The 12,977-nt window shown below is 43.5% G+C and overlaps 1 protein-coding gene across 1 annotated transcript in view; it reads right to left on the bottom strand.

The window, feature by feature from the left end:
• Nucleotides 1-12,977, bottom strand: part of mdn1 (midasin AAA ATPase 1) — a 74,597-nt gene that overhangs the window by 34,505 nt on the left and 27,115 nt on the right. Inside the window, exons 31-47 of the mRNA XM_069705861.1 lie at nucleotides 12,148-12,278; nucleotides 11,427-11,565; nucleotides 9,018-9,132; nucleotides 8,653-8,916; nucleotides 8,379-8,576; nucleotides 6,906-7,114; nucleotides 6,704-6,826; nucleotides 6,404-6,601; nucleotides 6,119-6,226; nucleotides 4,794-4,982; nucleotides 3,560-3,649; nucleotides 3,210-3,473; nucleotides 2,865-3,129; nucleotides 2,617-2,776; nucleotides 731-847; nucleotides 440-648; nucleotides 194-342 (exon numbers count right to left, since the gene is read on the bottom strand). Of these exons, the coding sequence (XP_069561962.1) occupies nucleotides 194-342; nucleotides 440-648; nucleotides 731-847; nucleotides 2,617-2,776; nucleotides 2,865-3,129; nucleotides 3,210-3,473; nucleotides 3,560-3,649; nucleotides 4,794-4,982; nucleotides 6,119-6,226; nucleotides 6,404-6,601; nucleotides 6,704-6,826; nucleotides 6,906-7,114; nucleotides 8,379-8,576; nucleotides 8,653-8,916; nucleotides 9,018-9,132; nucleotides 11,427-11,565; nucleotides 12,148-12,278 (2,928 nt within the window). The remainder of the gene's footprint in view (nucleotides 1-193; nucleotides 343-439; nucleotides 649-730; nucleotides 848-2,616; nucleotides 2,777-2,864; nucleotides 3,130-3,209; nucleotides 3,474-3,559; nucleotides 3,650-4,793; nucleotides 4,983-6,118; nucleotides 6,227-6,403; nucleotides 6,602-6,703; nucleotides 6,827-6,905; nucleotides 7,115-8,378; nucleotides 8,577-8,652; nucleotides 8,917-9,017; nucleotides 9,133-11,426; nucleotides 11,566-12,147; nucleotides 12,279-12,977) is intronic.

Raw genomic sequence — 12,977 nt, 5'->3', positions numbered from 1 at the left:
AGAGGATTTAGATCACTTCAGTGTTGTCACCCCACTTTAGAGCAACATCAGCATAGAGACGATCTCTGTAAAGTCTATGTAGGAAACAAAGATGGTTCCAGAATAGATCCTTGCAGGACTCCACCGGTGAGACCCTCTATCGACGGATGACTGTGAGACGGGAGGAATATTTCAGATAACGTGATGTTGGTACCTTCTGGTTGGCGGTGGTGCGCTGGCAGAGGGAGTAGGCCTCTCCACAGGCATGCTGCAGGGCGCTGGGCAGATCCACACCTCGCTGCAGCTGGCAGGACAGCAGGCTGGCAGCGTGGAGGAGGGATGCCACAGAGGAGGAGGGGGAGTCTGAGAGGAGGAGGACAGAAGTTCAGATACATCCTGAAGGAGACAGGTTCAGATAAATACTGCAGACATGTTCATTCATCGTGATGTCACCGCTCACCCCACAGAGCAGACTTGATGCCTTTATGTATTTCAATCAGCAGATCACACACACAGTCCCCGGTCACCCCGGCGGTGTGGAGCATGGTCTTCAGGTCCAGGGAGTCCCAGCACACCCCCTCGTGCTCCCCCGGGACGTAGATCTCCACCCCTCTGTTCCTCATGGCTCTGGAGAGCTCTCCGTGCGAAGGGTCCATGGTGAGGAACAACCTGAGGAGTCCAGACGTCAGCTGAGGCTGGACGTCTGCAGAACCTCCAACAACCACTGAACAACATGCAACTATCATACAACCTGAAGTTAGGGTGGGGGGTGATTTTAGGGGTCTTCCCGTCTACGACACCACACTCGTTGATGGTTAAAAATCCACCAGGCTCCAGCAGGGCGTTGAGGCGGTCCAAGACCGAGGCACTAAACACATGATACATGTTCAGAGAAACAGATTACAGACCCTGAAAGTGTATTTCAGGCTTGACTTTAGTTATCTACAACTATCGCTTCTCATTTAATAATACTATTAAATACTCTTAGTAGCATGCACAAAAGCCATTACAAGGAACTGGGGGAAGGAAGAATCTCCAACAATTGTAGAATAAATCTACACAATGGAAAAACTGACCGTTATAAATGAGATTAAAAAAGCACAACTGGACGAAAAGTGGAGAAAATGGACACAACTCAACATTTGAACTGGCGACTTAATAATTAAATTTAAAAAATATACAGCGCTGTAAGACAGAAGAGAGGAAACTTATTTACAGGCTGTTTAAGAGTTATGTGCTAAGTTTTTTGGAAAAGTTATTGTTGTGTTGTTTTAGGTTAGGTTAGGTAGTTACTTTATTAATCCCCGAGGGGAGTTTTTTTTTCGCTATAGCAGCATACAGAAAGCAATAATAATAGAATAATAGAAAAGCAATAAAATAGCAGTAAAAAAATATAAATATAAAATATAAAATGCACAGTATATACAGTACAGTACATATCTATATATATTATATACAATATATTTTGAAATATTTGAAATAATAAATAAAGATTTAAATAAAAAAATAATAATTATATATATATTAAATACTATTAATTAGGGGTCAACCGATTATTGGGTGTTGTTTTTGTTTTTCCAATCATCAATGAAATTAATTAATTTTAAAATGTGCTGCTTTGGCTCTGATGCAGTCTCCCCTTGCTAGTAAAATTCCTAAAATAAAAAATAAAACACAAATGTGGTGCTGCCCACTGTTGTTGGCGGGACATTGCTAACACAGCTTGATGTGATAGGTTACACCTCTTGAGTAATGGCCGATCAACGCTGAAGGCTTCTTTACCACAGAACAGCTGGTCTGTGGCAGAGAAGTCTTCAGCGGCCCAGAGGAGGGTTTCACAGGGAACACAGCAGATATTTCAGAAGTTAAAAACACCTCAATCATCTCAGATTTATTGCTCTTTCTAAGAGTTTAACGACACGCATTGTGTTTCATAAAAGTTCGTCTCACTGTAGCGTCACGTCAACCTTTATATTTTACATGCAACAGAAAAGCACATTTCAGGACCATGAATCAAACAATCTGCTGGTGTTGCAATAAAGGATTTCTCTGTTTTCACAATAAATTATATTAAACCTTCATAATAACTATTCTATATAATAACATTCATTTATCTGAAGTCATTTGAATAATGATTTGTGTTAGGGTTTGTCATTCCAAATTTTGACACAAAGATGTAAATCGGTTTCAAATAGAGGTTTATTGATCTCATTGATGATCAATAATTGGTATTGGCCCTGAAAAAACCATCTAGGTCGACCCCTACTAGTAACATCGCTCTTTAAAGCTCTAAAAACTCATCTGTCAGCAAACTTACATATTTACAAGTTTTTCCAAGAACAAAAAATCCCATAAAGCCTGAACGTGGATTAAACACGCTTGCTTTCATGCAGTATGCAGAAATATGAACATGCAAACAGTCCCAGCGTCTATGTCCACCCACCCTTTCATGATGAAATGAAAAGCCCCGCCCCTCAAGCACGTGACATATTAAACTGTCTATCTGAGACCGTCACTGATACGCTGCAGTTTGAAAGTGAAAATGTCCAGCTGCTGCTTTGACTGTTACTTTATCTTATGATAAGTCTTCTATCATCAAGAAGCTCACACATTAAGGGAACACTTTTGTTTCTTTACCTGCAGAAGTTGACGTTGTCCATGAGCAGCCAGTCCCCGGCCTGCAGGGCCTGGACCAGCATCCCGTCCAGCCACTCGAAGCCTCCGTTGGTCCACCCATCCTCCAGCTGAGCCAGACGCTCCTTCAGCAGCGTGAAGTCCACCTGCAGCTTGGACATGTCTGCAGGACAACCACAGTGTGTTACTGGAGCTGCTTCCTTGTACTTGCATAAGACAGTGGGTCCTCTGTATAATGATCATGAGTTTACCGGTGAACACTTTGAGCTTGGTGTTGAGCTTCTGCAGCAGCAGGATGATGACCTCCAGCTTGTTCAGGGCCTCGGAGTTTACCGTCCCTCCGGTCCTCTGCAGTCCCTCCTCCATCAGCCAGTGACAGAACAGACCCCACGTCTGCAGCAGGAACTCCGTGTCCTGGATACCGACGTCCAGCGACATCAGCCCACGCCTTATCACCATGGCGACGATGTAGTTCACGCTCTCCAGGACTTGCTGCCACGGCCGCATGATGTCCACCTGGGAGGAGCAGAGGAAGTGATGAGGTGGTGTTTTTCAGACATGGTGTGACGCCTCACAGACTTCCCATTTCCTGTCACCTGTTCGAAGCCTCCCAGCAGCTCCGTGGTGTCCATGGCGCTGTTCATGGCCATCACCCGGAGCCGGTGTCCCGTCAGCAGGGCCAGCAGCCGCACCAGGCTGGTCTTCCCGCTCGCCGTGGGCCCCACCAGGATGCTCATCCAGCCCATCTCCACACACTTCATCAGGGACTCCAGGGGCCGCAGGGACTGGTGTGTGATGGACAGAGGGGGATCCAGGGCCACGGGGGCCCCGCCGCTACGATGCAGCACTGAAAAGCCCACCTGCAACATGAGAGAAGCAGTGCTGAACGATGTTCATGTGATTAAACAACATTTGCAGATGACGGAGTTGGAAGGTTGTGACGAACCTGCAGGTTGAGCGGAGTGATGTGAAACTGTCTGGAGCCACAGTACGGCTCAAAGTCCTCCCCGAACACCTTCCTGAACACAGACAGCACCTGCGGGGGACAAGAGGACATTCACACACCGGACCTGGGCTGTTGTTTTTAGAGACAGGCTTTCTAAAAGGGTCAGAACCAGTACTGAGAAGAGGAAGACTTTAATAATCTGCTGAATGTGTGCACAGACACTGCCGTTAGAGCAGCAGGAGGAAGGTTGAATAAACTCATTCCTCCTCTCTGTCTGCTGCCTCGTATCACTTCACGTAGTGTAACATCACCCCGTTCTGTCTGCTCTATTTAATCCGAAGTAAAGTTAGTTATTTCAGTCAATATCACAGCGTTCACACTCTCGGTCAAATGTCTAATTCTCGGAATGTCACCGACTAAAAATCTGAAACTCCATGAAAAACTTGCTGCTGTTGTGCTGAATAGACAAGAAACATTTCTGTTAACAACAGGCCGAGGATATTAAAATAAATTAAATGAATGTCTAAATACTGGTTACAGAGTCAAATAATTGATCTAACAATAACGGTAATTAACTCTCAGCCTAATAAGAAGCTACATGTTTAATTCCTGTCAGTGAGCACTAATGTTACCAAACACACACACTGACAATAACCAGCTAACTAACGTTATAAATGGAGAATATTACATTTTGATAAATGGAAACAAAAATGTAAACTAAATTCCCTGATATTCCAGGACCAAGACCCTCCTGTTTCATTAAAAACAATAAGAGACAGCAGAGAGTTTGTTATCTATATACAAAGAAGGATTGTGGTTGGTTCTTTTTCATAAATCCTGGAGGAAAAAGCACAATTCTACAGAGACATGAGTCAGACTTCAACCTGTCTGTTCTACCTGCAGTGGATCTTTAGTTGCTTTTCTCCTCAGACCATCAAACAACATGATCAGTTTAAAAAAAAAAAAAGTTAGAAGAAGAACATCAAGTCTTATCTAAAACCTTTTAATGTAATGTTGTCTACAGAATAGACAGATCATCATTAGCATGTTTTTATTCTTATGTGAAGCCAAAATGCATATCAAGATATATTTTCTGGTCAGATTCAGACGTGGAGTGACTTTAATAACCTCCCCGCAGGACTCCACATTTCACAGTGAAGTCAGACTTCCTCTGATTTCCTGTTGACAGATGAACTTTGGGTTCACTGACACAGATTGCTGGTGACCAGTGTACCTGAGCCTTGTCAGCCTCCGTCCTCATCCTGTCAGCGTACACCAGGGCTACATGCTGACCCGGGTTGAAGAATCCCGGAGCCTGGTCGGCCTGCATCAGCTGACACCAGCGGAACATGTCGCGCAGGTTGAACTCCCAGGGGTTTCCTTTTTGACCCCAGCGCCTCTCCACACACACCTCCTGCACCAGCTGGGGGGGGGGGGGGAATCTGTGAGGGTTCTCTTGATGACGTAATGACTTTACAGAGGACATGACTTCCTCTACATACTGTTAAGATGTTAAACGAGGTCAATCTTCAGGTAAACATGTGTAAACATGTTCCCTGAACGTCACTTCCTGCTGTTATCACTACCTCTCCATTGAAGTAACTTTAGAACAACTTTACATGTCCACAAGCCGTTATGTGGCTAAAACGGTCCGTTTCAGGCTGAGAATAAAAAACATAGACCTCGAACGACCCGGAAATTCTGCCCGATGTGTCCCTGTTAACACTTTCAACCCTGTTTTCAGGGTAATTTCACTCCCTTTACTTTCTTTATCATTATAGGGGCTAACCATTCTTGCTATATCTTGCTTTTTTCAGGACAGTCTCGGCTATCCAGGTCTTTCATCATTTAGTTTGATAATGCTTGGAGATTTTTTTATATTAGCGTTTATATCGAGGAAAAAAATAATTTCTTCTTATGAAATTGTTCTGTTTTTACATGTATGTCTCCATGAAATATTATCAGTAGAGATATTTTTCAGAGTTGTGCAGAGGAGATTGTCTAGAATCTGGAAATATCTGAACCATGTTTGTGGGACACTGTATGGCTGACGGAAAATAAAAGGTCATGAATGAGTCCGGGGGGCACAAACAGGGACTCACTCTCAGGACACACGGCCCTGTGATATGTGATGATAACTTATTCCAATTATTTTCATACAAAGTAGTATATAATGTCAGACCTAAGTTGGAGACCGAACAGAGGTCAACTTTGAATTCAAAACGGGATCATCTGAAAACACTTATACAGAACGTTGGGAAGCGGTCGGGATTTGGGGAAGTATTTTCTCCCCAACGCTGCGTCACACAGACGAGGCACCTACATTGTTGGAAAGATTAAGTCGTGCAGTTTCATAGGATATGTGCTGCATCTCTCTGGGATTTGTACTCGCTGAGCATTTCAACCGAGAAGGAGGGGTAAACCACGTGAAACCCTGCCTGGTTCTGGACATACCAGCAGCTTGTACAGCACCTTCAGTAGGTCCACCAGCGTCACTCACTCATTCATCAGATCCACTACGTTCCCTCCAGCAGCTGTGTTGTATGAAGAGAAACCTACCCTGTTACTGAACTCCACCATTTTAGAGACGATCTCCTTTTCGATGCTGGGGAAGATGAAGTCTCCGATGAACTCCAGGTCTTTGGTGGTGAGTTGGTCCACAAACACCTGCAGACACACATTAAATAATAATAATAATAAAAAACTTTATTTCATGAAACGGGACCAAAAAGAAACAAATCAAACTGTAATTACTTTAATCTCTGATAATATTTTGGATCTTTCTCTTTTCTATTTCAAATCTGGATCTTCTGAATAAAAACATAATGAATCATTGCCTCTGACCTGAGTGAACCTGTTGAGGAAGGACTTGGGCAGCCCCTTGCGGCCCCCTCCCTGAGTGAAGGGGTTCTGGCAGCCAAAGATCTTGGTTTTCTCGTGCTGAACCTGGAAGCTCATTCCCAGTTCAGGGATGTAGATCTCAGCTCGGTGGTCGAAGCAGGCGTTCAGACCCTCCAGCACGGACTGAGAGGCCAAATTCAGCTGCTCGGAGGAAACGAGACATAATCAGATTATGATCTGTTGGACAAAAACAGGCTCAAAGACACTAAACTGGTGTAGAAAAGGCAGACTGGTGACTCCTACCTCATCAAGGACGATCCAGTGACCGGCCTTCAGAGCAGCCAGCAGGGGGCCATCACGCCACGCAAACTCTCCTCCCTTCCCACCCTCCACCGGGAGGTCGGTCCCAAATAGGTCGGTGACGTCCTGCCAGAGAGAGTGAATCAGTACCATCGTTTCCTGTTTGAGGTTTGGTTCATCCTCGTGAACTACACAGTAAACTCACCGTCTGCTCAGACAGGTTGATTCGGACCAGAGGGTGTCCAGAAGCTTTCGCCAGTGCCGCCACCAGACTGGTCTTCCCCACACCGGGCGAGCCCTCCAGCAGAACGGGCCTCTGCAGCTTCAGGGCCCGGAGCAGCCGCTGGGCGTTCACCGCTGTGGTGCCGGCTGAAATGGTGTAGTCGGACAGGCTCCTGCTCTCCGTCTGGGGTCCTGGGAACAAAATTCATTTCACTGAGGTGAAACTCAGCTGGATGTTGAGAAGTGGTTTCGTAGTATTTTTGTAAAAGGTTCCGATCCAAGAGAGACACCCCCAGTTATTCATACATTCATTGACGCTTTGAGCGAGTAATAAAGTCTTTGTAGGAATCACATCACTAAATAAGGACACGGCAGACTGTGAAACAACGACGGGAAAAACAGCTGGACATTAAACTGGATTCACTTTTTTATTCACTTTTTTCAGACTTGCAAGTTTTCTATATCAGTTGAACGTTCACATCTCTTTATCTCAGTCATTTCCCAGATGGACTGAGTGAAGAAGACACTTACCTCTTAAAAAAGTCATGACAAAATACAGTGAACCCTCGCTATAACGCGGTTCACTTTTCGCGGTCTCGCTACTTCACGGATTTGCATCGTGCATTGTGTTCTGCATTCTGATTGGCTAAACAGTCTCTCCGCTTCTTCTCTACCTGTTTGTCAATAACGTTGCGGTTTAATATGTACACGTACGTAAAACAGCTTGCCAAATTAAAAATAATCGATGGTGGCATGTCGGTTTATAAGAATCTTTTTGCCCAGAAGAAAAAAGAGCGACAACAACTACCGATAACTATGTTCTTCTCTCGAAAAACCACACCTGCACCGCCGGCTTTAGAAGAAAGAACCGCTGCAGAGCGGAGTCAGGATGCAGCGGCTCAGTCAGAAGAGCCGTGAAATACACGTGAGTCACTATTTGTCCGACTGTACTTTGTACTTTGTATTTGTTTTCATAATCATTTTTCATTTCCTCCCGTTCTAATCCAGTGACTCGGGTCGCAGTGGGGCGGTGCCGATCTCAGCAATTTGAAGCCTTCAGTTCGTATTGATGATTAAAATTATTATTTTACAGTACAGTAGTTATTTGTTAAAAAAAACACATTTATACAGTACTTTTATTTGTTAAACAAATGCTTGGGCTTGTAAAAAGGTTTTGTTCTTTGGTTTCAATGTATTATGGAGTATTTCATTGTATAATAATTGTAAAAAAAATAAAGGTTCCTACTTCACGGATTTCACCTATCGCGGTCTCTATTTGGAACGTAACCCCCGCGATAAACGAGGGTTCACTGTACTGGCTTCAGAAAAACTGTCCGACTGTCAGCATCTTTGTCGATATTATGAAACACTCTCATGTTTCAGAACAGATGAATTATTCCAAACTACTCCGGAAGGAATCGGGTGATAAACAGTGGAAACAATCCAGAGGTCCTACCTAAGGCGATGTAGAAGGGGTCGATGCCGAAGAAGTCCTCCCCCCACTGAGGCTCCCGCTGCAGGCTGCTGTCGTAGACTCTCAGGGCCACCAGCATCTCCTGGTCCAGCTTGGTCATCTGACTGAGCCGCTGATGCAGGAAGCCGAGGCACAGCTGGCGGGCCAGGACGGCGTTGTCCGCAGAGGATGCTGTGGTTCCTGCAAGAAAGAAGACACATTTAGGAAACACTTCCCAAACTCTTAGAAACTGCGTAAATAAAAAGCGTCAGCTGACCGGAGCCGATGCTGTCTACGTAGACCAGACAAGCAGCGTGGATGAAGGCGGTCACAGTGTCCAGTCTCAGGTCCCACTCTGCCTCTTCTTCTTCCTCCTCCAGAGCTCCCATTGTCATGAAGCCGTCCTCGTCCCGCTCGCACACGGCGTTGAGGAAGTGAACCCATGACAGGATGTCCCTGACGCTCAGAATGCAGCGCCGGCCGAAGTCCTGCTGAGTTAGCCACTCGATGAAGTCCAGCATCACCTCCGCCACGTCTCCGCCTGCGTTTGGATCACAGAGGGGTTGATGAGAACTCAATAAATACAGTCATTCACTGCTGAACACCGTCATCAGGACATCCTTATTCTCTGAGGCAGTTTACCGTCCAGTGAGAGTCCTGAGCGCAGGTTGTGTTGAACGATCTGAACCAGGTCACCGCGGCTGTTACTCTGAGGACACCAGATCTCTGTGAAACGGTTCCGGAGGGCCGGAGACAGCTGTTCACAAACAGAGGAGCACAAACGTCAAATTCACCATACATATTAGTAGCTGGTTACTTTCAAAGCACAACCTGGACACTGTGTAAAATATAAATAAAAACAGAATGCAACATAAACCCATATTTAATTGAAAATAGACCAAAGACAACACGTCAGGTGTTGAAACTTATAGTTTTATTAAAAATATGAGCTCATTTTGAATTTGAAGGGAGCAAAACATCTCTAAAATGTTGGGACATAGTAAACAAAAGACTGGAAAAGTTGTGTAAAGCTAAAAAAAAAAAAAAAAATAAACATAAAAAAAATTTTTTTTTAAAAAGCTGGTGTAACATCTGCCAGGTTACCATGGCAAAAGATCAGTATCATGATTGGTTATGAAAAGATCATTTCAGAAAAGCAGAGTCTCTCAGCAGTGAAGATGGGTAGAGGTTCACCACTCTGTGAAACACTGTGTGGGAAAATAGTGCAACAATCTAAGAAAAATTTTCCTCAATGTAAAACTACAAAGAATTAATGTGAAAAAGTGTTTGCCCCCTTCCTGATTTCTTATTTTTTTGCATGTCTGTCAAACTTAAATGTTTCAGATCATCAAACAAATTTAAATATTAGTCAAAGATAACGCAAGTAAACACAAAATGCAGTTTTTAAATGAAGGTTTTTATTATTAAGGGAGAAAAACAATCCAAACCCACATGGCCCTGTGTGAAAAAGTGTTTGCTCCCTAAACCTAATAACTGGTTGGGCCACCCTTAGCAGCAACAACTGCAATCAAGCATTTGCGATAACTTGCAATGAGTCTTTTACAGCGCTGTGGAGGAATTTTGGCCCACTCATCTTTGCAGTTGTTGTAATTCAGCCACATTGGAGGGTTTTCCAGCACCAACCGCCTTTTTAAGGTCATGCCACAGCATCTCAATAGGATTCAGGTCAGGACTTTGACTAGGCCACTCCAAAGTCTTCATTTTGTTTTTCTTCAGCCATTCAGAGGTGGACTTGCTGGTGTTTTAGATCATTGTCCTGCTGCAGAACCCAAGTTGGCTTCAGCTTGAGGTCACGAACAGATGGCCGGACATTCTCCTTCAGGATGTTTTGGTAGACAGTAGAATTCATGGTTCCATTTATCACAGCAAGTCTTCCAGGTCCTGAAGCAGCAAAACAGCCCCAGACCATCACACTACCACCACCATATTTTACTGTTGCTATGATGTTCTTTTTCTGAAATGCGGTGTTACTTTTACGCAAGATGTAATGGGACACACACCTTCCAAAAAGCTCAACTTTTGTCTCGTCAGTCCAGAGTATTTTCCCAAAAGTCTTGGGGATCATCAAGATGTTTTCTGGCAAAAATGAGATGAGCCTTAATGTTCTTTTTGCTCAGCGGGGGTTTTCATCTTGGAACTCTGCCATGCAGGCCATTTTTGCCCAGTCTCTTTCTTATGGTGGAGTCATGACCACTGACCTTAACTGAGGCAAGTGAGGCCTGCAGTTCTTTGGATGTTGTTGTGGGGTCTTATGTGACCTCTCGGATGAGTCGTCGCTGCTCTCTCGGAGTAATTTTGGTCGGCCGGCCACTCCTGGGAAGGTTCACCACTGTTCCATGTTTTCTCCATTTGTGGATAATGGCTCTCACTGTGGTTCGCTGGAGTCCCAAAGCTTTAGAAATGGCTTTATAACCTTTTCCAGACTGATAGATCTCAATTACTTTCTTTCTCATTTGTTCCTAAATTTCTTTGGATCTCGGCATGATGTCTAGCTTTTGAGGATCTTTTGGTCTACTTCACTTTGTCAGGCAGGTCCTATTTAAGTGATTTCTTGATTGAGAACAGGTGTGGCCTGGGTGTGGCTAGAGAAATTGAACTCAGGTGTGATAAACCACAGTTAAGTTTTAACAGGAGGGGGCAAACACTTTTTCACACAGGGCCATGTGGGTTTGGATTTTTTTTTCTCCCTTAATAATAAAAACCTTCATTAAAAAAACTGCATTTTGTGTTTACTTGTGTTATCTTTGACTAATAAAATTTGTTTGATGATCTGAAACATTTAATTGTGACAAACATGCAAAAAAAATTGGAAATCAGGAAGGGGGCAAAACACTTTTTCACACCACTGTGTGTGTGTGTGTATACAGTATATATATATATGAATAGTATATTCACAGAGACAGTGTATTTGTCTGTTATTGATAATATTGAATTTAAACTGTGAATAGTATATATATATATATATATATATATATATACACACACATACATACATACTTCCTCACTACTTCCACATCTGGTTTTAATCACCTCCTTCTTGCCGAAGTCTCCTCCGGGGTTCATGGTGGCGACCAGACGGAAACCTGCAGCAGCTCTGATCAGCTCCACGTCCTCCGTCTCTCCTCGGCCTTTCTCCGCCAGCAGTAGGGACTTCTCCGTCTCTAGAACACTGACAGCAGACGTCACAGCGGGTCAGAGGTTTGTCTCAGGCAACATGGTGGATCAGTGTGCAATATACTGCTGCTAATAAAATACAGTGAGCAAAATGGAAGCTGTGTGATAAAATGTTTGCCAAGTCACTCAGAAATCTTGTGAATGTGTCTTAATAAGTGCACAAAGTTTGGGGATAAAATAATTAGCATTTGAAAAATGACAAAGAATGCAAAGTATCCCTTTTCTAATGGTATACTAATTATATCAGGATTTTCCTAAATTGTAACATTTTGGACCACAGTAGAGCATTTTGTACATACAGTGGCAGTGAGAGCTCAACACACTACAACCAAAAACATCTGCACGGATTTGACAACATTTGCAGCCTTTAGGAAAAAAAAAATGCTGCAAAGTGAGAAAACACAACTAAAATAGTGAAAGAAATGGTGAATACAGGAATCTCAAATGTGAGTGTTTTTTTTTTTTAACATTCAGATCATATGACATCTGCTGTTAACTCTGCAGAATATCTAATGGTATTCCTTTTTCTTCCGCTGCAGGGTGATGAGTGTGAGTGTGAGTGCATGCGTGCGTGTACCTGTTGAGTCTCTCCAGCACCGAGTCGTCAGCCAGAGAGATCTCGTCCATGAGGAAGACTCCTCCCTCCTTCATGGCCAGCACCAGCGGTCCATCATGCCACTGAAACAGCCTGCCGTCCTCCCCGTCAGTCTGCCAACGATAAACAGTCAGGTTATTGTCACGGCAACTCTACAGAATAAACCGCTTCCTTCCTAACATACTTATTCCATTCTCAGTTCCTCGTTTTTATTACTGAAAGATGTGAAATGGTTTAGAAATCGACCATCAGCCACTTCATAATTTAAATAGAACAAATTATTTAATATTTGGTCTCCAGAAATAAACTATGAATCCATAAACATTCAACAACACTCGTGGCCCATTTCAAAAAAGTAAATTATTAAAGTTGTTTTCTGTGAACCCAAAAATGCATTAAATGAAAATACTCTGATTAGCATTATGACAATCTGCCTGATATGGTGTAGGTCTCCATCCTGTCACCAAAACAGCTGTGACCTGTGGAGGTATCGACCCACAGGACCTCTGAATGAGTTCTGTGGTTTCAGGCATGCAGACCTTTAAATCCAAAACTCAAACTAAACACCCTACAAAAGCCTCAATAAGTTACAGCTGAAAAGTTACTTTGGTTCAAATAAATAAGTCACAAATCCAAAACAATAATGTGGCAGAAACCAGGTTAATGTCAGTGTATCAGAATAAGAACGAGAACACTGGATTGACCTGAATTTAGATTAAAACAACTAATATGGAGGCTGCAGGATCAGGTAATATTAAGAAGTGCCCCCTCCCCTTCCCCCCTGGACATCATTAATAACCCCAGCAGGCACT

The sequence above is a fragment of the Brachyistius frenatus genome, unplaced genomic scaffold (assembly GCF_029030835.1).
Source record: "Brachyistius frenatus isolate BFR_SWC_R1_liver_20210118 unplaced genomic scaffold, ASM2903083v1 Contig_59, whole genome shotgun sequence".
In the NCBI taxonomy this organism is placed as follows: Eukaryota; Metazoa; Chordata; class Actinopteri; family Embiotocidae; genus Brachyistius; species Brachyistius frenatus.
The sequence above is the reverse complement of the archived record's forward strand: the minus strand, read 5'-3'. Positions and strand labels throughout refer to the sequence as shown.